This window comes from Oryzias latipes, chromosome 8 (genome assembly GCF_002234675.1).
Source record: "Oryzias latipes chromosome 8, ASM223467v1".
Classification (NCBI taxonomy): Eukaryota; Metazoa; Chordata; class Actinopteri; order Beloniformes; family Adrianichthyidae; genus Oryzias; species Oryzias latipes.
The window spans coordinates 9562780-9588787 of record NC_019866.2 but is presented as its reverse complement, the minus strand read 5'-3'; the positions used below and the strand labels follow the sequence as shown (position 1 = coordinate 9588787).

General features: G+C 37.9%; 1 protein-coding gene across 3 annotated transcripts in view; it reads right to left on the bottom strand.

The window, feature by feature from the left end:
* Positions 1 to 14853: 14853 nt before the first annotated feature.
* gcgr (glucagon receptor) overlaps positions 14854 to 26008 on the bottom strand; it is a 36659-nt gene continuing 25504 nt past the window's right edge. For 2 of the 3 annotated variants that reach the window (XM_023957502.1, XM_023957503.1), the window contains exons 4-14: positions 24964 to 25080; positions 24737 to 24831; positions 24529 to 24623; positions 24264 to 24453; positions 23513 to 23672; positions 22845 to 22905; positions 22461 to 22530; positions 19872 to 19960; positions 19640 to 19784; positions 18006 to 18047; positions 14854 to 17919 (exon numbers count right to left, since the gene is read on the bottom strand). In XM_023957502.1, coding sequence (XP_023813270.1) covers positions 17566 to 17919; positions 18006 to 18047; positions 19640 to 19784; positions 19872 to 19960; positions 22461 to 22530; positions 22845 to 22905; positions 23513 to 23672; positions 24264 to 24453; positions 24529 to 24623; positions 24737 to 24831; positions 24964 to 25080 — 1418 coding nt within the window. In that variant the 3' untranslated portion in view covers positions 14854 to 17565. The remainder of the gene's footprint in view (positions 17920 to 18005; positions 18048 to 19639; positions 19785 to 19871; positions 19961 to 22460; positions 22531 to 22844; positions 22906 to 23512; positions 23673 to 24263; positions 24454 to 24528; positions 24624 to 24736; positions 24832 to 24963; positions 25081 to 26008) is intronic. The other variant, XM_023957504.1, reaches the window with a different exon arrangement.

The following is a 26008-nucleotide window of genomic DNA, read 5'->3' as shown; positions in this document are numbered from 1 at the left end:
TTTTCAAACAATGTTTTTTTCCACAACATTGTCTACCAATCATCATAATAAAAATTTATATAATTTACATAAACAGCTTTTTTTAGTGTAAGGTGTAAATGGTTTAGTGAGGATTGATTTTGAAGTTCTCTTAATGGTTTACAAATGTTTTAATGGTCTTGGGCCTTCTTGTTTCACCAATCTGCTTTTAAGATATGAACCCTCGGGGACCCTGAGGTCCTCCGGCACTGGCCTCTTAGTGGTTCCTAAAATGAGGAACAAAATACATGGTGAGGCCTCGTTCCACCATTACAGTCCTCGCCTGTGGAACCGCCTGCCGGAGAGACTCAGGGCCACAGAGACTGTATAGAGACTGTTCTTTTAGAAGAGGCTCAAGACCCACCTTTTTAGTCTGGCTTTAACATGACTTTTGAAATTCCTCAAGCTTTTAGTCTTTTTTATTTTCCCAGTTCAATACATCTCTTACTTATATAAGGACTATTATTTTAATATGCTACCCTTTTTATTATTATCATTATATTCGTGACATCAATGTTACCTTCCCACCTGATTTCCTCGGCTCAACCATTGCCGTTGAGACTCTGACACTGGTTGTACTCGACAACAACCAGTTGCGCCCTCAGATCTTTATTGCCACCAACACCCTCGATGTCACCTTTTCCAAGCACTCAAAGACAAGACAGTTTTCTCAACCAACTTCACCTGGTTATGCTGATATTCGCAAGATCTTACGGTTGGAGTCTCATGAGTCCTATGAAACTCCTAACAGGTGAAAACGTCTTTGGGGAACGTTACACAAAATTTCAATAAAAAAGTTTTCTCTAAAATGATACATTTCTTGCCACAAATCTTTTCTTTGTGACTTTTTACTTTTTTATGAATTTGCAAGCACTGAAAGTAAAAAAAAATGCTCTCTGTTTGGTCAGGTTTAGAAGATTAAGAAACTACATTTGGTTATGGGTCAGTCAATTAGTTAAGGTATACAAATAAATATATAAATCAGACTGTCTTTTACTAAAATCTATGTCCCAGCAGGATGAGATGGAACATCAGGCCTATCCCACAGATGAAAGCCTGAAGACTTGGTGGACAAAAAGTTTATATAAACTTGGTTGTCATGAATTATTTATCCATACAGGTGTACAGATAGCAAGTTTTGCTTTTTCATGACTGATTTCCATTGTCAATTTTGCTGCAAGCAATAGGTCTCAAGGCACAAAACACAAATGTATTCAATTTTAAATTAGTGATTGATTATAGAAACAGAAAAAAATATGAATTCCAAAGTTTAAAAAAAAATGTACATGAAGCTCTCTTAATTTGAGAACATTTTCTTTAAAAGCAATGAAACAAAATCCAGCATTGGGGTTAGACAAGACAGACCATAACTGCTTCATCAGCTATGCATGATTATATTTCTTATCACATTATTAAGATACACAGAATGACAGAACAGACGGAGCACTTTAATAACCTCAGAGGATAGGACTTGCTGCTCAATCTTCATAAATTGTATTTTCCGTTTTAGGAAAAGAGTACAGGAGTTTTTTTATGTGTATCTTGGTTGGCTGTACTCCCACACACTGTTAGACAGCAAGGAGACCAAGTTGTCAACTCAAAAAGGCAGAAAGAGACGATTATTCCCCTTGGTGAGTGGTTGCACACAAGCACTCACAAAGGGGAATAACAATGACTGAGAATTTTTAGGAACTTTGGTCACTAATTGCTTGGACGTTCTTTCAATAAAAGCTGAGATAGTCGGTTAAAAAATCGCGGTCATAATAGAACAACATAAAAAGGAAATTGATGTGTTTGAAAAAACTACCAACCAAGTCTAAACCTCGGGGATGCAAAGAATTGCAAAAACATATATACTTTGGCAGAATGAAAGTGGTGAATGCCCACCCAGACATGCCTCTCAAGCCCACATCACATCGGCATCAATGCAGAAGCACCACAAGACGGCACTTTCATTCCAAGGATATAGACGAGCAGAGCTCTGACCAGGAATGACCTCTTTCACAAAAAGTTAATGGGATTGTTAGCATTCCAAGAGATTTTTCTTTTCTTTTTCCTCGGTGGTTTGCAAAGTAATGCATCACTAAAACAAAACGGTGTTTCATGTTCCAGAAATCACTGGGTTTGCAGATAGTCTGATGTTGTTCTGTGAAGAAATGTGCTAAATTATCGCCGGAGATGCTGCCTTGCCAAGTTCCTTGAGCATTACTTGTTGATGATGGAAGAATCGACCCCCCCATAGCCATTACAACAACTGGATGCCAATGTAAGAGCTCCTGCCAAATGAATAAATGAATGCACGTTCAGGATGGATGGGGCAGTCAACAACATTCTTATGTAAGCAGAAACTTGATGTTCCTTTCTTCTCTGGGTAACAACCGATAAAAAAAACAGCAACAGACAGCACAACTTCTGTTCTGTTAAAATTTTCTCTTTTGAGTTTTGTTGCACTTAAGGATGTTTTGCTTTTCAACCTCACATGAATTAAATATCACTTTAGTCTGGATGCAGGTCAAGAACAAACATTTCAGAGCTTGGATAAGTTGTTAGTGGAGAGTTGCAGCTGTTTGGGTTTTACATATTTCACTGACTTCTTCACTTAAAAGTGTGTTCACGTCCTCCATCAGCAGTTCTGCCGTCAAAGGGGTTACTATGAAAAAAAGGCTGTTTTCAGCTTTGTTTTGGACTTCTACTCTTTCGTAGAAACATGCTACGATTGAATTAGAAAACTGCATTACATGTAACGGATATTCAAGGGCAATACGAAATGCAAACACTTCTGTTTTTTTTCCCCAAACAGACCACACCAGTTGCAAATTCTACATCCAAGAAATACAGGACAAAACTTTAAAACCTTTATCTCGTTGTGGCCCATCCATCCTTCTCAAGGTTTAGAATTGATCTATTCTTTTAAGGTGGGGGCACAGCATAGATGGCTGATTCTCAACACTCCTAATCACACTGGCGCTCATCCTTAGGCCTTAGTCCCATGCACCCATAGGGTGCTGTGGGTTTTTGGACTCTCCAGGCTGGTAAAAAGGATGTCATTATTATGTCATCAGGATGCCTTAAAGGATGTCATCTTCATGCACGTGGTAAGTGTATGGTAAAGTGTTTGTAAGGATAATGTAAGTTGCACGCACTTGATATACGAGTGATGCTGTTGGACGGGGAACTGGTAAGATGCACCTACTGGCTCCTTATTGATGCGTGCAAATGTTACATGCATGGGGTGTGCAGGTAAGTGTCTGTCAGACACCAAAACAAACTATGTTCGGATTTTCTGAATTTCCACCAGTCAGTTGCACTCAAGGGGCACCCACAGGGTGCTCAAGGGCCACACAAGGGCCTTTCACAGCACTACCGTTCCCTTTACGCAGTGTGCAGGGTGTGGGAGGTTGATAAAATGTACCATGTGCCTGCGTCTCACCTACGTTACCTTTACCTACCCTTTTGTGTTCTATAAGTGTTCACTAAGACCTGTCGCCTGCAGCGCGCCCGTTGAAAAGACGTGTATGAACATTTTTACCTCACATGCTCAACGAGCAAGCTTCTGTCCATTTATTGCAGCCCATGTTCAGACATAAGGTGGTGACTGAGGTCTTAGTGTTCAACTTCTCCTACAGGGAATGCAGGTGGAATAGAAGCACATGTCCCATTCGAGCATATTGATATTATTCGTTTGATTAATGCTTACAGACACTCACTAGATTGTGGCCACAGAGAGGACAGTCTGTGGTCAGGAGACTTGGATTTGTGGCCTGTTTTGTAACAAGGCCTTTAATACTCAGTGGATTACACTAAAAATGAAATGAATGGTCCTGAGATGATTTGTTTTTCTATTTTCACAGAAGAGGATCTCACAACCTCCAAGCTGGATAAGCCATTTGAAGCTGCGCATAAGCCAAACGCAGTCCAGGAATGTACATTTTGTAAGAAGCAAATCAGATTTGTGCTACTGTTTAAAGTGGTGCAAAATTAACCAATTTTTCTTTCTGAAGCAAATAATTTCCCTGAAAATGATTTTCTCTCATAACTCTGTCTCTTTTGTTCCTTCCCATGCTGTTTCTAAAATACTTCCCTGTGGCTGGAAGAGCTGTGGATAAATCATGTGTGGCCCTAAACAAAGCAGATGACCTCTCTGTGGAGCATAACGGACTTTCTGTGACGGCAACACTCCTCTGCCAATTCAGAGCCACTGGCAGACAGTACATACACTGAGGATTAATAAGCAGATGTTTGTTCAAAGTAGAAAAAACTGCATCTTTCAGGCACAGTATGGAGCCTCTTGGACCTGATCCCCCATCTAAGGGATGCAGCAGGTAGATGTGACGTTGCTTTTGAAAGTGTCACCAAGTGCAACAAGACCAGATGGAAACAACATGCTAACCTCCTGCTTTTGCCATCGATTTAAGCATGAAACCCGGAGCAGGATGTTATATTTGGTTCCTCGGGCGAAGTATTGGGTAAGGAGGTCATTGTCTGGTCAGTGAGTTCCATTAGGAAGGTTGCACAAATGTCAAGCTGTCTGCTTTTAGTCACGAGGATTATTGATCTTGGAAGTCAGCAAAATCGGCTTGAACTAAAGTGTTGCTGATCAGATTGTGATTTTTATCTCATACTAACATGTCCTGCAGTGTCCACTTCAGAGCTATTAGTGAGGTGACCCCATTAACCTGTCTTTACTTTATATGCTTCTCATCAACATTTGGTTGAGCAGGGTCCTACAATCCACAGATTTTAAATAATTAATAGTGCTTAAAATCTGTGCACTTTAAAAAACTCCACAGATATTTAAGGTGGTAAATTTTCACTTACACGCTTCAAAGGCTGATGAACGTCATCCAAGTTTTACTTTTAAAAGATCCCTTCAAACATGCTGCAATGGTTCCTTCCAAAAGGTGTTTTTTTTCTTTTTTTCTGCAGCTTTGTTGTTTCACTGTGCCTCTGTGAGCAGCGAGCATCTGTTTTAAAGTGGTACCGTGTGTCTGCAGATACTCTGAGGAGTCTGAGAGGATTTATAGGTGTAATTTAGGTGTATCAGTGTTTGCATTGCATGACTTATATCTGCATTCCTTGTACAGTTTTGTTCCACTAGTCTCTATTCCAGGTTCATAATTTATTTTACATTAGTGTTTTCCAGCACTATACACATGCAAACACATTTTTAAAGTTATCAAAACAAATTTCAAACAGATCTTGTTTTTTTTATTTTCTCCTAATAATGACATTTGAAAACTCTCTTTAGTTATCTACATTTACATTTAGCATTTTTATTCTAAATATGAGTCAAGTAAAGGGGAATATTCAATTGATGTGCTTTTATGCCAGCTGAAGTCTTTTTTTGTCAAACCAAAGAGAAAAGGTAATCCAAAAATGATTTTTTTATTGTTATTTTGATTGATCTCTCATGGGATTAAGCTTTCTTTCACTCCTCTGTCCTTTGCAGATAATTTATTTCCCTTTTTTGGACCATTGACTATTTCAAACACTAATATGACAGATTTCTTCAAAAGCACATAAAAGCAGACACAACAGAGCAAGCCTAGCCTCAGTCATAAACAAAATGACGATCTTCTGTCTTTACTTTAGTTTGTTAGTATTTACTAAAGAAGGCAAAAGAAACAAAAAGACTTAAACAATGGGACAGAAAGTACCCTATAGAAACAAAAAGAATTTTAAATGACCATTTTTTGCACCTCCCTTTGCCTTTCTTCTCCTTTTCTGTCCTTCTTCTCATTCATGACTTTCTTTTATCTTTTTTGTGAGTTCCTTTGATTCTGCTTATTTCCTATGTAGTACAGAGTGATATTTTTGCCATTATTGTAAGAGCCAAACTCACTGTTTTGAGCATAAAACTTTTAAAAATGATTGTGCTCAATACTTGAATCACAAAAATGCACTTAAAAAATAAAAAAATATGAGCAATCAAAACAATTTTACTCTTGAAACAGAGAAATACGTGTTGTCAAAACCGTTTTAACTCGAGAGAAATTCTCTCTCCTCAGCGTTCAACACAGAGCAGGACAGTGTCACAATTGTGCCACAAAAGCCAGCCAATGACAGAGATGGATTTGAAGGTTGATGCACACCCCTGATCCAGTCTACAAGCTAATTTGAAGAAAATCTGATCAATTGATTTGATTGCAAATATTTTGATTAAAATTGTTTTTTTGCACATAATTTTGGGTCTCAAGGGAATTTTTCTGTTTTAAGTGCAAAATGAATACTTAATTTTACCAATTTTTTTTAATTTTTTTAATTTCTTCAGAGTTTTTCTGCTCGCTAACTTGCTGATGATGATAACAAATAAGTCCACTGCCACAAAGTTGTGAGCTTTGTACCTTTTTGGAAACCCACCCTAAAAATGAAAACCACCTAAAATAATTAGCCTCTTCCGAAGTTCTTAAAATGTACACATTTTCCTGCTTTTCTTTGTTAAGAAAAACAGTATAGAATACTGCTTACCTAAAAAAATCTTTTTAAAAATCGATTTTTTTGGCGCAAAGTTCAAAACAATGTTTCTTATTGTTAATTAAAATGTTAGACTGGAATCTGCTGTCTTGATTGTTATCATCATTCATGCGTCTTTATTTTCTTCAAAACCCTTTTTAATTGATGAGAATTGTACCACACAGATAAACTTGTCTGGTCCTGCTTTTCCTAAAGATCAGGGAAAATTATATTCCTGATTAAAAGCAGGTGTCAACAACTGCTTTTGACTGGGAATCATGCAGCATCTCATAAAACAAAAGGAACAATAAGGGAATAAACTGTGATCCAAATACAGGTAAAAGTGTAATTTAATCACAAAACTTTAAGGGATACTAAGGAGAAGGTCCTGCTATCGCCTACCCAAGACCCATTTCTCAACGGGAATGAGGATTTGTAAGCTCAAGGTTAATGTTGGTGCTCACAGACCATGCAATGTGGTTAGGCTGTAACAATTTATCATGGATGAACAGCAGCAATCCCTCGAGACGCAAGTGCCAACTTAGGAACAATCATGAAAGGTGGTTGTCAGTAAAGGGTATTCTACAGGTGATTCATGACTCAGCATTTCATTTGTAATTGTGTCCACAAAAAGTCATAATATGGAGAGTTTGCCTAAGTAATTCTCATTACATTGTTGTTGTTTTTTCTAGTTTGATTTTGTAAAGATTTGAACTTTAACTCTTCAGAATAAAATTTCTATCCATGTAGACAAACTGAGGTCAGACATGAGGGAAATAATTCACAAAGAGTGACTTTAAGGTTGAGAAAATAGAGTGAGAAGGTGCCTTTATTGCTGTTTCAGTGTCATTATGATTACAGCTCCCTGGTGTAACCCTAGGGAGGATAGGAATCATACAAGTCAGAGGAGATCAGATGAAATGCTTGAAAGCAGCTGCGTAAAGAGCTGCATGGCCTTAGGAGAGGCAGTTTAAGCCTTTCCAAGAAATGAGCAGTTGCCCAGCTGATTACTGCTGCTGTCACTCGCTAGTGAAAACATGAAAAACAGCAGCATCGGTTTGGCTTTCAGATCTCTTTGGGAGGTTTGCCACATGCCATAATTGCTAAACTCCTTCCAGAGAAGCTCTGTGATTCATACTAAATCATGTTACAATAAGTGCCCGAGGTTTTGCCTCAGAGAAATTCAATGAAAGTCAAGGTCGCATTTGTTCGCGAAAGGAACAGCGATCATTCTCTGGAATGAAAAGAGGTATTCAGTTTAAGTTTTAGTCAAATAAGTGACTTTTTTCACCCATCTATTGGGTCAACAGGATACACCTCAATGTAATTATACTGTCCATCTTCTAACCTTGTTTGGTCCTGTGTGCATTGCTGCAGCCAGGCAGTTTTCACCACGGACAGCTCGCCAGCCCATCGCAGGGCCACAAACAACTACAGTCACAAATTAAAAATCAAACTATGAGGCATGTTATTGGACTGTGGGAGAAAGCCCATGCACATGGGGAGAACATCCAAATGCCACCCATAAAGGACCCAGCTGGGATTTGAACCCACCACCAATTCCTGATGCAAGAGAACAGTGTTGACCATCACACAACTTTGTTTGGCCCAAATTAATACCACGTATTTGTTAATTTTTGTGCTTTTAGACAAAAGCAGAAGCTCAAGGCGAACCCCACCTGTCACCATAAAGCCTTGACATTATTCGTTCAATGGATTTTAGAAATTAGTTTTTAGAAAAATACGATTCTTGATTCTTTTGCTTTCCTTGAGTAGGAGTAAGGTTTGAAAAAAAAGATTCCACAAACAGAGTGACAGCATGCATTCAAGGTGTCATGACAAAAAACATGCTTTGGTAGTTCTGAAGAAATTCCTTGTTTGCTCCCTCACGACCAAACCTCCTCTAAGACTCAGGATGGACAAATGAAGAAACCTTGTTGCAGTTCAAGATGACTTCAGTCCAAGGTGCTCCTGTGGTGTCGGAAAGCTTTAACGGTTCAAATTTACAGCCTTTTATTTATTTTTATCAAAAGCAACTCTTCCTTGGTGAGTCAGTGTTTTCCTATACCTGTCTGCACTCATTTTTGCTGTTGTCTTTTCCCTGGTCAAAACATGCACTCAGGGTGTTTGTTGAATGCCAGCATTTCCATTCAGCTGCAAAGATCTCTCTTAATCTAAAAAAATTATTTCAGGGAGCTCCTCAGGCCGATACCAATAAACTCGCTGCTTCTGCAGCTTGTCAGTTTCTGTTTGCCTTCACCAAAACACGTATGCTGAAGATGCTGCAAGGCGTGCAGCAAATGCCAACAAAAATGCACTAAAATGGAATCAAATCCCCACATTATTATCTGCTAGGTCACCGTCTAATTAATTTAATCATATATTAATACCCACTTTTGTTGCTCTATCTCCTCCATCAAAGCAAACAATTCACCGAAGGTTTTGAAAACAGCAGTTATTCACACATAATCAATTATTAGATGCACTTGAGCGACTGTAACAGTCATGAACTGTCTGCAGATTTTCAGGACATGATAGAAGCAGATGAATTTATTTTTTTAAAAAGTGCAGGCTGAAAATAGTTCAAGGAACCAATTTAAGCTTGTACAAAATTGCCAATCTCTTGATGTTATTGGTTTTATAGGCTATTAGAACATCTTGTATGACTTATAGAAATTGCATGAATGTGCCCGGATGTCGCTTCAAGCTAATCTCCAGATAAAAGCTTGCCAAAGTGCGGAATAAAAGCAAATAAGTAATAAATGTTATTAACTAAATGATTCAGCTAAGGTGTATTTGTGAAATTGGACATCCTCAATCTTAATGTAATGAGTGTCAGAATAAAATCCTTTAACGCAAAAACGGAGTAAACATTGTGGAAAAATCTTGGCTGTTTGTTTATCTGTGTCATTGATTGACCACAGTTCAAATGTTGTGGGGCCAAGGTTTTTGTCATGCATGTGATTTCCGAGTTCACCGTAAACATATCCCGCTGAATTATTGATTTCAGCTGGATGTGTACTGTGGTTTTCTTTTTCTTTTACCTGTTTAAAGTGTAAATCCTTTCATGTTTTTGTTGCTTTTCTTTTTTTAGAAAAGGTCATATTTGCTTCATATTTTGATGTACTACTTGTAATATTAATTGATACAGATGTTTGCTAAACTTATGTATCTGTCTGCTGCTACAGATCAGTAGTCTTCAACCAGTGTGCCGTGGAAGATGGTCAGGTGTTCCATGGGAAATTGTTCATTTGTTTAATTGTTGATCTAAAAACCTTTATCATCACCAGGATATCAGCTTGGTGTTCATCCAAAAACGCCCTGATAAAACACTGAGTGTTAGGATATGAAAGATCATAGAATACTTTTTAAATTTGTTTTTTTGATTCATGAAATCTTTGACAAAACGTACATTCACTGAACGAACATTGAAGGTTCAACTTTGACCAATCAAAGACTGGGATTTAGTAGAGATGTATGAGTAGCATCCCTTTAATTCACACTAGCGCCAACCTTTTAAAAATTAATCATGAAGGACGATAATAATTGGGGTTTGTGCCTGGCTCAATTTATGACACCAAGCGTTTTTACATATCAGCTATGGCTGTGGTGCAGCGTTAGGGTGGTCGACCTCTGATCGGAATATTGCAGGTTCAGGTTTCGTATTTTACACCAAGCCTGTTTCAACTGTAAGTACATGCAAAAGTATCAGGTAGGGACAGTTTAGTGTGAAGACCTCATGCTAAAAGGTGATTACAGTCATTCCCAACCTTGCTGGGAACTAGGTAAAAAAGACATCGCCACGTTATTTGCTTTAGCATATTTGAAATAACACCTAACCAAACATTTGACAGAGCGCTGTGTGCTGCTCAAAACTGCTTCAGCATCAGTAAATATAACCAGCATCAGTCCATAAATAAGGTGTTTTTTGAAAACTAAAGTGTTCCTGATACTGTGAAAAATAAAAATAAAAATAAAAACTGCAGGTGTAGTAAGACCATGGTCTTCTGCTCACGCAGCTTTTGGAAGTGAATCTGGCTGCAAGTGACAAGGGCAGAAAGTTTATCATTTGCTCCAAAGTATCAAGCTGTTTCAACCTCCTTGCCCGGGCTTCTTTTTAGACCCAGACCAGTAACTTCCTGCCTTTTCCGTTGGTTTCTAAAAAGAAATCCAACAGATAAACATACATGCATTGCAATGAGGTATGTCAGTTTCCCATCCTTAACATTAAGTGAATAAGTGAACTTCCAGACGTGTAAAATGATCCTTTGAAAACCCAAGCGGAGCTGACATTCCCCTGCATCAGCATTTTCATGTTTCAATCCTTTTGGCTGTTTTGAGATCAGCTGCAGAGAGGCTGCTAACAGGTTCAGAAATCTCTTCTTTTAAATAGGAAACAAGCTTCGAAACATCAGACTTCCATCCAATGGATTCACCCACAGCCACGTCAGTCACTCTGCCTCAGAGCTTCCCTGTGAACCGCCATGCTGTGTGTCAGATGACATTCGTGCAGCTTTTTTCGTGTTTCATTGCGGCAATCTGATTGCACATTCAGTTGATTTAATTTGGTATGCCGGTGACCAGACTGGAAAGGGTGTTGACAGACTATCAGGCCTTTGGTGAGGAAGATCTCAGATGCGTCTGAGCGTGCATGTAACCGGAGAGAGTCTTCTTCATATTACATGGGGACATAGTGGCTTTTTCTAAATTTGGTTGCTGACCTGTCCTGACTCTGAGGACTCTTGGGACTCTGCTGTGTTTTAGCGACATGATAAGAGAGTATTTCAAAGGAAGCTAATGAGCTCAAGCAACCGTGCCAAAGAATATGATCCCTTTCCCCTTTCCTTTCTCTGTAGATGAGCGATGTTAATTTGTCTGGAATCATGCCAGACCCAGAACATTAGGAAAATTGATTTTCTTAAACTGGCTATTCTTTTTCATCAGTCACACACTTACAAGACAGGTCAGGACAGTTCAACCTTTTTGTCCGCTAAAATAGCTGTAATATAAAATTATTATAACTAAGAACTAACCAGTCCCCAAAAAAAGTGTTCTAGTTAAAACTACATAGCAAAAAAAATATGCCAGCCTAAAAATGTAAAAGGTTTCTGTTTTGGATGAACACAAAAAAGGTGATAACAATTGTTTTATCAGCTATTGTCTTACCTTTACCTATGAATTCTTTCAATCCTTCATCCATCCATCTTCAGAACCCACTGAGTCCCTTTCGGGGTCATGGGGCATCAAATAGATAATCTCCCCATCAAATTCTTTCTCAGCTGAACATCTGTGAAAAAACTCAAAGGTTTTTGTTACCTCTTCATATTGAAAACTTGACAACAGTATAAAGAAAATTGGCAGGCCTCCATTGTGCATAATGCTAGACTGGTCTCATCTTAAAAATACCAACAGGTCAAATCAAATTGCCACTTTCTTAGCACATGTTTTAAGTGTCTTAAAAAATTGATCTTGTTGATCTGAAGCAAAAAGTGGATTTTCAGTCTAATTGTTGTTTTATTTCTAAACCTGCAAAACTTTAAAAAAATTTATATTGTTACTGACCGAACTTTTTTTTAAGCATTCTTAAATTCATATCTGCAAACTAAAAACCATCATAGATATACTCAAATCATATATCATATATAAGTAAAACTGAATTGAATTGAATACACCGGAACAGAACTGTGAAAGAAAAAGCCTGCAGGAAGACCTGGGAAATTCGTACCACTTTGACAATTTTGAACCAAGCCTCTTCCAGCTGCGCGGCGGACATGCACTGGTTTACAGTAGAAAAAGGAAAAAGAAGAAGAAGAAGCCCTTCCCTGCGTGTCCTGTGTGAACACTGTAGCTAAAGGCATGTTTAAGAACCTGACCATTGTGAACATTACATGAGGCGCGAGTTCTTCTGTCCTCCATTTACAGGCAAAAGCAGCTCAAACATGTAATGCTTTTAAATGCACACTTATTTATTTATATTTTTGACATTCCCTCAAAAAAAGGAAACAAAATCTTTTAGTGAAGATTTCTCTAGTCTTGCTACAGGCAAGGTGTGTGTGTTCTTATTTTGGGCTGAGTGGGTGTGTAGGCGTCACACTCAGCAATTATTGATTTTTCACAAATTTAATATCATGAAAGCATGTGTCACTAATTAGTCCTAATGGCTATGATTGCTACTTGCATCTCTTTTATGTCATCTTAGTAACTGTGATGGGTTCTTTTTTCATTATGAGGCTGTTCCTTTTTAATATCAATAGATGCATTAAATCTCTGTTTTTGCAAACACGGCACCATAACAGAATGATGAATGTCAACAAGTCAGTTAAAAGGCAGAATTTTCTTAAAAAACAACCTCTTTATTCGTTTCCTTCTCTATACTTTGAAGAGCTGTTTTGATCAATTATCAAGGTATTTTAGACAACTGCATCTGAACTGTTTTTATCCCCTGTTGGATGTAAACATTCTGGACCAAAAACAAGAAGAAGAAAAAAAGATGGATCAAAACTTTTTTTTTTTCTTTCTTCAACGTAACCCCTGTATTACCTGTCAGTTTCTCATGTTTCTGCTCCGGGTTGTCTCAAGTTAAACTGCAAAATGAAGGTTTGGCTTGAAAAGCTTTCCTGTTGTAATTCTACTTTTTCACTTCCTATACAGTTCTTAAATCAAATTATATTGTGCCATGATTTTCTAACCCACTCTTTTACCAATGAAAACACCTAGAACACAGAAGTGCTTGGCACAAGACTCACAAAAGTGTAAATACCCAGCACAACCGCTGTTGGTTTCAGCTGTGATGGATTCATTTTTTCCAAAGACCCGTGTCTGTCGAATGGCGACCTGGGGAGATTGTTGAATATTAATTCACTACACCTTCCCCTCCAGCTGAGACGAAAATCCTGAAGATCCTGGGGAAGAGACAATTGCATGAGAACCACTCAACACCTGCCAGAGAACCAAGGCTGGAAAATAATTCACCTGCTTTATGGCCCAATCAGACATAATCTGTTTACCCACAAAGAAAACACAAGTGCTTTCTCCAAGCCTCAGAGAGGATGTATGCATCCATTGACCTTTCCCCTCAATTCATTTACTTCTTGTGTATATTGTGAGGAAGAAAAGAGGCTGTGTACAACACCTTTTCTACCCTTTATTTTTATTATGACTCGATTAAACACTGTCATTTACTGCGAGACAGAAAATCAATTAAACATATGAATTAGCAGTTCATTAAACCAATTGGATTTCTTTGTTTGTTTTCGACTGACACTAAGGTTCAAAAATAATTTCTTTTTATATCCCAGTGAGAAATAAGAGAGGCTGGAAAAACACAAACTGTCACTAAATAAATTTGAGATATTTCGGAGGAAGTTTTAAGAAAATTTTTTTAAAAAGCTGATTGAATTTTATTTTGCAGTGAGTTCAAAGGAAAAATCCACACTATGAGCCTTTTATTTTTTTAAATCACATATAAGTCGCTTTTAAGTATAAGTCTCACCCCTGGCCAAACTATGCAAAAACAGGACTTAAAGTTTAAAAATGTGGTAGTTACTCTTCTGTTTCATATTAAGCTTAAGATTTGTTTGTTTATTGAGTGCGCAGAAATCTTTCTTTAGGTAAAAAGAATTGACCCAAACGAGTTGTCTGGTAAGAAGAATCTGAAATCTGACACTGGTGAGTTGTTGTTTTTTTTGCTTTCTGCCGGAATGCATTTCTTTGCCAAACAAAAAGACCTAATTTTGGCTAAAATGCTGGCTTTCTGCTGATGACCCTCTGATGCAATCGGTGTTGATAATTTTACCGTGCCGTTTGAAGCAACACAGTCAGGCTGCTCTCTAATTACATGATTTTCTCATTTTCAGAGAAAATGTCCAGACCTCGTCTCCAGTTATGGCCTCGGACTTTTCCACCTTCACACATAATGGGCTCGCTAGAAAACAGGTCGGCCTGCATGCTGACCAACTTCATCAACAGAACAGACATTTGGAAAACCAAACAGAATGGGAAATGAAATATGAATTTAAAATAACAAGGACTGTAGTTTTTATTCTCCTTGGCTTTACATAGCTAAATGATGCAGAAGGTGCTTTAAGTCAGATCCATCAAAGTTCTGGGAGGGAAAGCAGCCTTTCAACTTCATTTCAGCACTTTTCAATAAAGAAAGATAGCTCCAAGAGAACAAAGAAGTTTTATAAATCACAATAGGATGAAGAATGCAGTAGTTTGGCATACTGAACAGCTCTAGCCCAAGATGAAATCAATACTGGGCATTCAGCCAGCAACCCAGCTCGATTACAACAGCAGTTAATGTCACTGTCCAGAGCATCCATCCTTTTGTTTTTAATTATACTTTTGTGTTATGTGTAAATGAAAAGCTCAAACAAGTAATTCCTTTACATACACTGAAATTTATTACTTTCTTTTTTGCACAAAGAAGACACAAGATATTTTACACCTGACGGCAGTCAACTTTCACCAACGATTTCTTTACACCAAAAAGCTGTACAAAAACCACCTTGAAGAGAATATCAAAAGGAAAATGTGCACCTTTCAATGAATACATTCTGACAGAACCAGTTTGGTCCAGAAAGGGGAGTAACCAAAGCAAATGGGTGTCACCAGATCCGCCACATGATGATACAGCTCATAAATGATTTCAAAACAAAGCTTAATTTGCCTCCACTCCACGTGCATTACACTTCTACTTTTTGGAGGTCTACCTGCAGTTACAAATAGATGTTGGTGGAAAACAGCTACTCTAATGCAGAAACTGGTTAAAGCACCGAGCTGTGATTCAACATGGCAAAAATGTCAATGTTTAATTTAGATTTGTTCTGTAGTTTGTCAGAAGCCAGATGCATAAAAACAGGTAAACCGATGAAACCGCAGCTACAACATTTACCACCAAAAAGTTGTATTTCTAAAGTTACATTGGGTACGTGCAAACCATAAAAGCAACTTCAATAAAACGTGGCTGAATATTAACTGAATATTTCCTTTGTCAACACTGCAGATGTGTTAGATTGCCACAGTTGTGTAGAATGCAGGACTGTTGCAGGACTGGAAGACCTTTCTACAGCAATTATGAGAGGACTTTTGGATCCTATGTGGTAATCAAACCACTGCAAGTACTAAAAAAAGGCAAAACAAGTTTCCTATCTGTATTTCTGTATCTCTAAGCAAGAATATTAAAAGCACAAACTATGTATATTTTAATGTTTTTTGTAATTATTCAAAGTCCAAAAATGTTGATGTGTGCTTCTTTTATCTTATTCTAAAAGTTTCGATCCTTTTGTGATTCCAGCACCAAGGCACCCAAGAAAAATGTACGTGTTTTATCTTTTTGATGCACAGATAGGTGTGTCATTTTCACTTTTTTTTTTTAATGCTTTTGTTCCTATGCATATTCTGTTCTGGCTCCGCAGAAGTTTTTATGAACAAACCTCGAAGAAATGATGAAGCAAACAAAAGGAGTGAGAGTCGCTCCTCAAACAGGTGCATCCAATTCAATAATGATTCCTATTTAGATTTTCAAATCAGAACCATGCACGGCATCAGATTCTGTGCAGTGTAAGTTACAAAACTAAACACACTTTTATGCATCTGGCCCCACAACTTTGAGAAATCCAATCCTTTTGATAAAATACATTTTTCCTTGTGCAGCCAGAAGCTCATGCATGGCCGGCGGTGCCACACAGCGTGTGCTGGATCAAACGTGATCTCTGATGGCCTCTGACCTCAAGGTCTTGAATAGAGTCAGCTCCACTGGTTTGTTTGACACCCTCGCTTTCTGACTCCTAATGCTAATCCATCCTATTGCAACACAAAGCTGGAATGCTTTAACCATATGCGTTCATACCCTGAACGTTTGTGCACCCGCATTCACCCACACAAACACGCTAACTAGCATGTATGAAATATATTTACTGCAATCAAATAGAATCATCTGTATAAACACACATATGTACACCATTTTATCAGTTATAAATTAACACTGTGCAAATAGCCATAAACACAAACTCAAGTTCAGTTGGTTCTGGAAAATCTTTTAGGGAATTCAAAGATTGATGAACACTTTGCAGGCAGCTCCTTTTTCAGTAAATGTACCACCATTTAGCACATTAAGTTTTGTTCTACTGCTAGGCTGCAGAGTTTTCTTCTATGTCTGCATCTTGTACGACATCTGCGGACCGACTGAGTTCAAGTGCTAGATTTTTAAACATTTGCTCTAAGAAGGGATGGTGATGTGATGACAGTCTATGGCACGCAACCTGGGCAAATGATTCACCCGGTTTGAAGATACAGCTCATTAAATCACCATTTTAACAGAAAACTGAGCTTAATTTCTGGTTGACTGACATGGTTGATTCACAGGCCATGTCAGCTGTGGATTTTTAACCTCAAAAATGCACTTTGTGTGCCTTGCATTTACAGCTTGGTTTGTAGTCAAAGCAGAAACTAAAGCAGTGATCATTTTAGCTTAATACAAACCATGAGGTGAGCAGCTGCCTGTTTCCTATTAATAATGACACGTTACTGTATGAGGCCAACACCTTCATTTAAGTCCGTATAGACAAGAAAACTATTTACAGAGACCAGAACGACATAAAAAAGCTTCCTTTCTGTTCATACAATCTTCTTTTGGTCATGTCTTTAAGTGTCAGTACCATAAAATAAAATAAAGGCATAAGCCAGAACCCTGTTTCTCTTGCTATTTGTTGCTTTATCGTTTGAATTTTTAATTCTTTTTTTTTTTTTTTTCATAATAGTTTCAATGGCTTATCTGGCTTAAATTGCTGTTGACTACTTGTTCAACAAGAAGCAGCTTTACATACTTTAACAGCAAGCATCAATCCATTGAGGAGACTCACGGCACATCGGGCATCTGGGCGCAGATGTCTGACGTTGTTGTCCTTTTACGGGGTTTGGGTGCTGCTCTGTATACCAGCGATGCTGACCGCTAAGGTCTGCTCTGTCGGGTGATTCAGTCAACACTGTTCTTTTCAGGACATCCTGGGCATTTAGCCAAAGCTGGACGAAAGCTCAAACGAAAGGAAAGCCATCCAAGCCTTTTATCAAGTTCTCCGTCCCTTTTGTCTTTTAAAGGAGGCTCTCCACATTCTCTCGATGGCTTTCGTTACACTGCGCCTTTTCTGTGAGGCTAATATCCTCCACCAGGGTGCAGTTGCTGATGGTTCCTTCACGCGTATGGGAGGCACACTTGGAGTTTACCACACCGTTTTGCAAGCCAGGCACCAGCATGCACCTTTCTTCAGGGTTGCAAACTGGAGCAGAGGATTTGGTGATGTCTGGCAGCTGAGGGAGCCGAGAGACGTGGTTCAGCAGGCTGCCAGACTTTGTATTGGGGGTATTGCTGTAGGTGTGCCGATATTCCTCCTCAATGTTCCTCCCCAACTTCCAACGCTTCCACTTCTTAAGGATCTCAGACTGGACCTTTTGAAAATTAAACCAGAAGTAAAAATGTCAACATGACAGGGAAATTCAGATGGGATAAATGCCTCGCAATCCAGGAGACTCACTTCTTTGTTGACAAAGCAGTATAAAATGGCCACTAGAAGACCCTGAGGAGACAAACAATACTGTATAAGTCCTTGTTAAAGCAGTACAACTAGACTTACATCTTTGATGTTTTTAGACAGAGATATCACTGATTCATCCTGTCTGACACCAACCCCAAACTTTATGTGAACTTAAAGGTTCCAGAACTAGAGTGTGAATTTGCGAGTTCACAGCAGATCAGTGTTAGCAGGTTTGAACATGACTCCAAACTCTGGTACAAACCACAAAAGCCAGCAAAACTCCATCTAAAAAACAACAGTTTCAACTTACTTGCAAGTGCTACCTGGTGCGATTTACTACAGTGAAAACTCAGAAAGACCACTCAGTCTAAAAAAACAAACAAACAGTTAGGCTACATTTGTGATTCAAGCAGTAAATTTATGTCCATCATATTTCTTTTGATGCCTGTCAAATTCACAGCTGGATACTTTTGAAAAAATGTGTTCTTAAACTTGATGCTCCATGTTTTTTTGCTTGCTCAAACACGTTTTAAAGGTACAGTTTTTTGAGGGGGATACATACCATAAATAACCTCGACAGATGAAATCCGTAAAGTGGGATTACAGATGTTTAAAGGCTGTAAAACCTCTTACTAGACCCTAGACGTTATGATCTTCACACTGATTGTTTAAACTGTCAGAGTTCAAACCTGCATAGAAAAATAAGAATGACAACCAAGATCTGCTCGCGATAGAAGAATTATGTAACTCTATCAAGATGCACATACAGCTGTCTCATTACAGGAGCGACGGCATGGAAGAGATTTATTGACAAGATCAACAGCTAATCAAGGATGCAGAACACAGTACACTGTTTAAAAAAAAAGCTAAACAAAATCTCTTAGAACAGCGAGACTGCAAAAGGTGGACCATGATGTAGCGAGTGTTGCTTGTGTCAAAATGACTCATTCTGCTTTGTGTTCTTATTTGCCCTTTGACACATGCAGGGAAAATACACCCCGTTCCAGAATTTCCGGGACACGTTTTCACTGCATGTGTCAAGAGAGGCGTACTAGGAGGCGAGGTCAACCGGAGGAGACACAAACCGGGCAGTGAAGAACTCTAGAGAAACAGACAAGGACTGGAAAGACACCTGCAGACACTTGAGGAATGGATGCATCAAAACTATTTAAAATTCTTGCTCATTCTTTTCTTCTTCTTAAGTCTTCATTCTCAACCTAAATAAACAAGTTATTTGTTGGCGTTCAAATGTATGATATCAGTGTAACACTGCAGCTCCAAGAGGGACTTCCCCACTTTAATTGTTGATTCTTTTACTTTCAGTCATTAATCCTCATATTCATAAACACAAAAAGGAAATCTTTAAATAGCCTGAATGGAACCATAACTGAGTTAAATCTATCTTTGGACTGAAACTTCAGCACTGCATTTGTAATCCACCTTGCCTCCCCATAATCATCATCTTCATCACCCTGTGGCACATCTGTCATGTGGTTCCCCAGAACATAAAGGTTCTTGTCATTTTGTCACAACATGACAGTCGTCCTGTCTGTATATTCTCTTCAGCTTACTTAGATAAGTCCTATTATGGTGAGAAACATGTTTTTTTTAAAATTATTTTCTTTTATTCTAACCTGAAAGGAGGAGAAGAAGAGGTCGGTGAAAAGCTTGGTGAGACGCAAGCTGATGGTGCCTTTAGTGGACTCGTCTGTGACAAAGATGAAGATCACCTGATGGATTCCCAGCAATGGAATCAGGGTCAAAGTTGACTTGGCCAACCTTTGAATTTCCAGGAAAACGTATAATGATTAAGAAACAACAAATAAAACACAAATGTCATAAACAAATTGAACCATTTAAACGCACCTGAATTTATAGTCCGTGTATCTCATTTGGTGTGCTCGAAGTTTGGACACAAGAATTTTGATTATGTGTATAAAGATTAGAAAGTTGATCTGGAAACACAAAAGATGGTGTTTTTAGGACTTAAAAAAAATTATGATCCACTGACATTGTGATTATGTTGGGAAGCACAATGAAACACCTGAAGTACAAAAGTATAAGTTTGTTCTGCCTCCCAAAACAAACTGCTGAATTTAACACAACAAAGTGCATACAAAAAATGTTCTTGACCCAATAGTCAGGAAAACATCTTTAATTTAATTTTGAACAATAGTCTTCAACCTTAACTGATTCTTTCGTGTTTGTATAATTTAAACCCAGGCTACTTAATGAATGTTTGGATTTAAAACAAATGTACTTTCCCATTGCAGATGTCTTTCAAAGTGTGGGTTCTTTGGTAATACATCAGAACAATATATACTCAAAGAGTCCAAAAAAGATATTTGGAAACAACTTTCTGGTGGTTAAATAAGGCTTTCAAAATGTACCAGGTCCGATTCATCTTTATGATTCATTAGGATTCACGACAGATGACGAAGGGCAGGCTATTTGAGCCGGGGGATCTGTAGACGATTACTGCTTCTGATATTTTTAGATGACCAGGAAGTAAAGAGAATTAAGTCAAGATAAGACTTGAACAAAACATTAAAGTGCAGGACTTGCAGCTGTTTGTTTTCTGGAGTAAATGGGATGAAACATAGTAATGAAAAACCTAAGACTCAGTAGAGGTTTGGCTCCATCACAGCTCAATGCTTGAACAGTGTTCGGCACTGAATGATGGCAGGAATCTGCTGGGAGAGGGGGCACGGATGTACACTTACAACCACATTTGGATACTAAAAGTCAATACCTTTTTAAGTTTTAAGCCTTTCCACTGTTTAATATAAGGATATTATTTAGTAATTATCAAAATAATGTTGCTAATGTTGTTATAAAGCCCTCAGAAATGATCACAAAATGTGGTTAAAAACTATAAAAATATTAGTATTATTTAATGAACACCAGTAAGTTGTTACATTATAATACATAAAAAAGCATAAAATCAACCTGAATGAACTACTGACAGAAATAAAAGAACAGAGTATGTGCAGAAAGCTATTAAGTGAAACCATAGTTTATCATGTCTTAGCATTAGCACGCATGGTTTCTAGTGACTCTGTATCGCTCGTTTTTTGACAAAAAAATCGGAATAAATTTGGGTTCAGATTCTCCCTCGTGGGTTAAGGTTTCTTGCACAACTCTTCGAAGCAATAAAGCGCAAAGAACCAAAGTTTGCTGCAGGATCAAGCAAGAAAGATGATAGAGAGATGATAATCAATTAAAAATTGAATTATTTGTCTTATCTTAATCCGATCAGACATATCCTTACTGTCTGAATACAAAACATGTGGCAAAACGTCTGAAAATCCAGTAAAATTCTGTAAATTCTCATAGTGGAAAATCCATTATCCAGCAGCAAGCAGAGCTTCTTGTTTAGATTACTTTATCTTTATTAATCCACAACATAAAGAAGCTTTTGTGTCTCCAAGATCTTAATGTTTTTTTTTAAATACCAAAAACTGAGACGTTTTGAGGAACCTTTAGGATCAAACTGCAGCCACTAAAAAATTTTGATAAGAGTACAGATAAGATATTTATTTTTTTATGGTGGAAGGAAGATATGAAAGTACAACAACATATTTTAATCAAGTAAATGGAGATGGCCTTTTAAGAAACAGCAGGCCTTCTTCTGATGAAATTTTCCCGCGTTGTAACCTTTTCTCTTTTAATTTCAAATTAAGACCTACTTTGTAGACAACTGTCCAGTTTGTGAACATTTGTGTTGAATTATTTATTCACTAAATGTTTAAAACTCTAAATCAGTTATATGTATGTGGAAAAGTTTTCCGTGACCAGAATTCAAATAGAACCTCACTCAAATGAAAAAAATTGAATACATGCAACAAGTACACGAGCTGCCCCTACTTGACGGTCCGTTTTGATAAAATGCTTGTAATTGCCATTTTGTTGCTGAATTTTTTGCATTTACATCACAGTTTTGTGAGATTCTGTGCAGCCCTGTGCATGGTGGGATCCAGATAAGGGAGGCAACATTAGAATAAGAACCAGGCCTCAAGTTTTGCAAACAACTTAAACACAGGAATTCCTGCGGGATACATGCCACTTAGCAGGACGATTAATGCATGGAAAAACGCCAGGAAGTCTGGCTTTACGTAGGGGCGGTGACAAATCGGAGTTATATAAATATTCTAAAATGACCTTTTGCAGACATGAACAGTATGTTGTAATCAAAATGCACGGTAATCATATTTATTTAACTCGAAAAACCTCCAGAGAAAAATACACTTCCCAAACATTGAATCTGAAGCAGCTTCAGCGCTTTACGCTTCATGAATAAATGAGTCATGTTGAATATTATAGAGTATAACTGGCAGAAAGTATCCTGTCTTTGAGCACAGGTTGCAACTTGCTTATGTGAAATTTCTAAATAAAATATATTTTTAGTGTTGAATTATTAAAAAAAAGGAAATTCGAACATGGAAAACAAATTACCACAACTGCAAGAAGTATCGGGGCTCGAATGATCCACCAGTAATTCATACTTATGTTTTGTTCCCAGCACCTAAAGAGAAAAAAAAGCATTCAAGGAAATATCCACAAGGGAACAGCAGAACCATTTCCTGTACTTTACACACACAAAAAAACTCCTCCCATGCATTTGGACACAATTTACACTGTTTTGTAACCTGTGCTGAAATAAAAGGATTTCCTCATCTTGGCCAAGCAGCCCTGAAAGGCTCCTTAAGATTTAAGAACATAACATCCCAGCAGTAGTAAAGTGTGACTTTAACTGAGTTGAAGTTCATGTCTTTTTTTAAATATACTTTTACTCTATGATTTGAAAAAAATGACCTTAGTGTCAGTTTATTTACTTACTCTTGATTTTCATTTAAATATTTCAAGATCACCCATGGAACCAGGAAAATTAATGGTGTCCCTGTGAAAAGGAAAAAAGTACATGTAATTATGATCACACCGTTGAGATTGTTTCTTTTGTTTATCTAAATCAAAATCTCAGCTGCATTTTCTTTAGTCATATTTTTCACTGCTAAGTCACTTTAAATAGTTGCATCTGTCAAGCTCTATAAAAGCCAACTCTTATAAAAATCGTGTTTTTGACATGTTCTAGTGGCATTTTTATGATAATGGGAGGACATATTTGAGAAAATTAAGCTTAAAATTGTATTTCTGAGTATTTCTTTATTCAAATTGTTGCGAATCAGGAGCAGATGAAAGAATGTAATTTGGAAAAGAGCTTCCTGCTTCGAACTCTCAGCAACAGGGTGAGGGAAAGGGGGGCGGTGTTGCTCCGTGCCAAATGTCCACTCCACAAGTCTGAGGCAAAATCTAAGAAACTACAGCTCCGCTCTGCAGAAACTATGTCCTAGAAAACAACACAGGTGTTTTGATTTAGGCTAAAAACTGCATAATCATACTAAAAAGACCACTGGGAACACTTTTACAATAGATCAAACATTCGGAGTGGGACTTTAATATAATAAAAGGTTTTTTACAACATTCACAGACGAAGCGAACCAGCTCACCCCAGCCGATGCAAAGGTAGATTTTAAAGTAGTTTCTCTCTGTAAACACAGTGATGACCAGAAGGTTGTGAAGATAGATGCCTTCCACCAGCAGCCAGTAGCTGTTGGCCATAATGCTGTACTGCATCATCACCACGGCGATTCGACAGCTGACAGATGTCTGTAAAAGGACCAGAGACTCGTTTTCTATAAATCCCACAAGCAGCAATGTTCATTTTTATTTTCTTTTTTTTATGCTGTCAGTCATACTTTTTGTAATATTAGCTACAACATCAACTTATTTGTGGCTTTGCCAAAGAGAAGCAAGGATAGGCTCCAAGGGATTAGCCATGGATGGAAGATGAATGGAGGCACTTTTCTGTATTTTTTTTTGTATCACATATAGGTTCCACATGTCCACATAGGCCTTGCAGACATGCTGAAGATAGACCGTTTTGTGCTTCACTGAACATCACACAGATTTTCTGTGAACCTTATGTCATTTCAGATCAAAAGAGCAGCTGTTATAGCCCAGACTGCGAGGTTTTACATAAATTCGCTTCAAAAAAACATGATACCTAGCTATGTAATTGAGCACAAGCTGCCAATTTGCTTCTGTAAATGAATACATTATATAAAAACATTAAAAAAAAGGATTAAAATTCATACGTTTTAACAACTTGGAGTTCATGGCATTTTTTTCTTTGTTATAAGTTTGAATGGTTCTGTGATGGTTATTCTAGCATAAAGTTGACTGCAGATCGGTACTGACCATATTGCTGACCAGCAGCTCCATGGGAGGCATAGAGGCACTGGGAAAGCCCTGGTCCTGGTCTCTGCTGAGGTCCTGCGCTGTGTGGTTGGCCTCCAACAGGGCGTCTTTTATGAGTATGGACAGGGCTCGGAGGATGAAGGAGGCAAAAAGGTTCATATGGATGTTATTCCTCATGCAGTGCAGTTTCCTAAAAAAAAAAAAAAATAAATTATCTAAAAACTCATTCTAAATTAGAGAAAATACTTTAAAAAAACAATTTTACCTGAAAAATATGAGAATACCAAGAGCCAACACTAAAGCCACCAGGGATAAGGAATAGCCTACAGTGTACATGATCCGAATGTGGCCATAGTACAGCTGCAAATCCAAATAAAAAATGTAAATATAATACATTTTGAGATCTTAACTTCTGCATTTAATACTTGTATAATGTCTTTTTTTATATGACAGAATCAACTTTTAGTTCTCACCGGGGTTGAATCAAGTGGGTCGCACTCGCTGGTGTTCTCCATGGTTACCCACTTACCATTGGCATCACATTCCTGATACACCATGCCATGCTGAACTGCACACACACACACATGCATACATGTATATTTTAATAGAAAGTGCGGCCAACATGGATCCCTGTGGTAAACCACATGGTGCTGGTTACACTTCTCCACTGTGACACCATGAAATGTGTTTTTAAACTCACTTCTATTACCTTTATGGTACCACGGCAAATACCACGGGCATGGCACGCTGACAGTAGTGTTGGGGAGTCCATCAGGCCAACAGACGTATTTGTCGAACATTCTATTGCACACGAGCTCTGAAGTTAAAAAAAAAAAAAAAAAAAAAGGGCAAACATAAATAGTAATACGATGTCTAAAAAATATTTATCTATGTAAAGTTCAGCACAGATTGAGACAGCGCTCAGGTGTATTAAGTGATGTCAACCATAACCTCCATCTTTTCCAGACTGCCCCCACTCTGACAGACCAACATGCGAGCACTGCAGGGCTGCAGAAGTGCAATTTTATCCATAGTGTGAGAAATGACTTTTTGGAAGTCAGACTGATACCGCTCCTGTCCGTGAAACCGTGAAAATAACTGTAATGTCTCTGAAGAGCAGAGAAAAACCATGGAGTCAAACACTTTGCTGATAGAGCAAACAGGAGCTGCTTTCCACTTAATGCATAAACAGAAACTCACTGTTGCACAGCAACTAAACTGCAAGCTACGGCTGCATGTGAAGTGTATGTGGGAAAGTTTAAGCCAGAAGACGGTTTCTGCACAAGATCGTAGTAAATAAAAGTCATCCTACAAATGCTAATGAGAGTTATACTTACAAAAAATGCAGTTTAAAATGTTATCTGATATGGTCCAGGAATCTTATCTTTTACTTTCATTAGTTTTTTTCTCATTAGATAAAAATAAAATGTAAAAAATATACCTTATAAGTGCGGTCAATCCTTTTTTTAAGGTATTTAAATAAAAAACATTTTATTTTCTTAAATATATTTTCTTTTTTACAGGTGCCTCACTGTTTACACCTGACAGCAGTTGGTCCTAAAGATGGGAATAAAGAAATCTCCCACCAAATGTTTTGTGTCCCAGCCCTTTAGTAGCCGTCACACCACATTGCCAGGTAGAGACACATAATGTGGTGAAGTGATGTGTCTCCACTGCAGAGAGTGATGAACTCCTCTTTCATTGTCTTGGATACACGGGTGATGGCTCCCGCCCCGGGATATCGT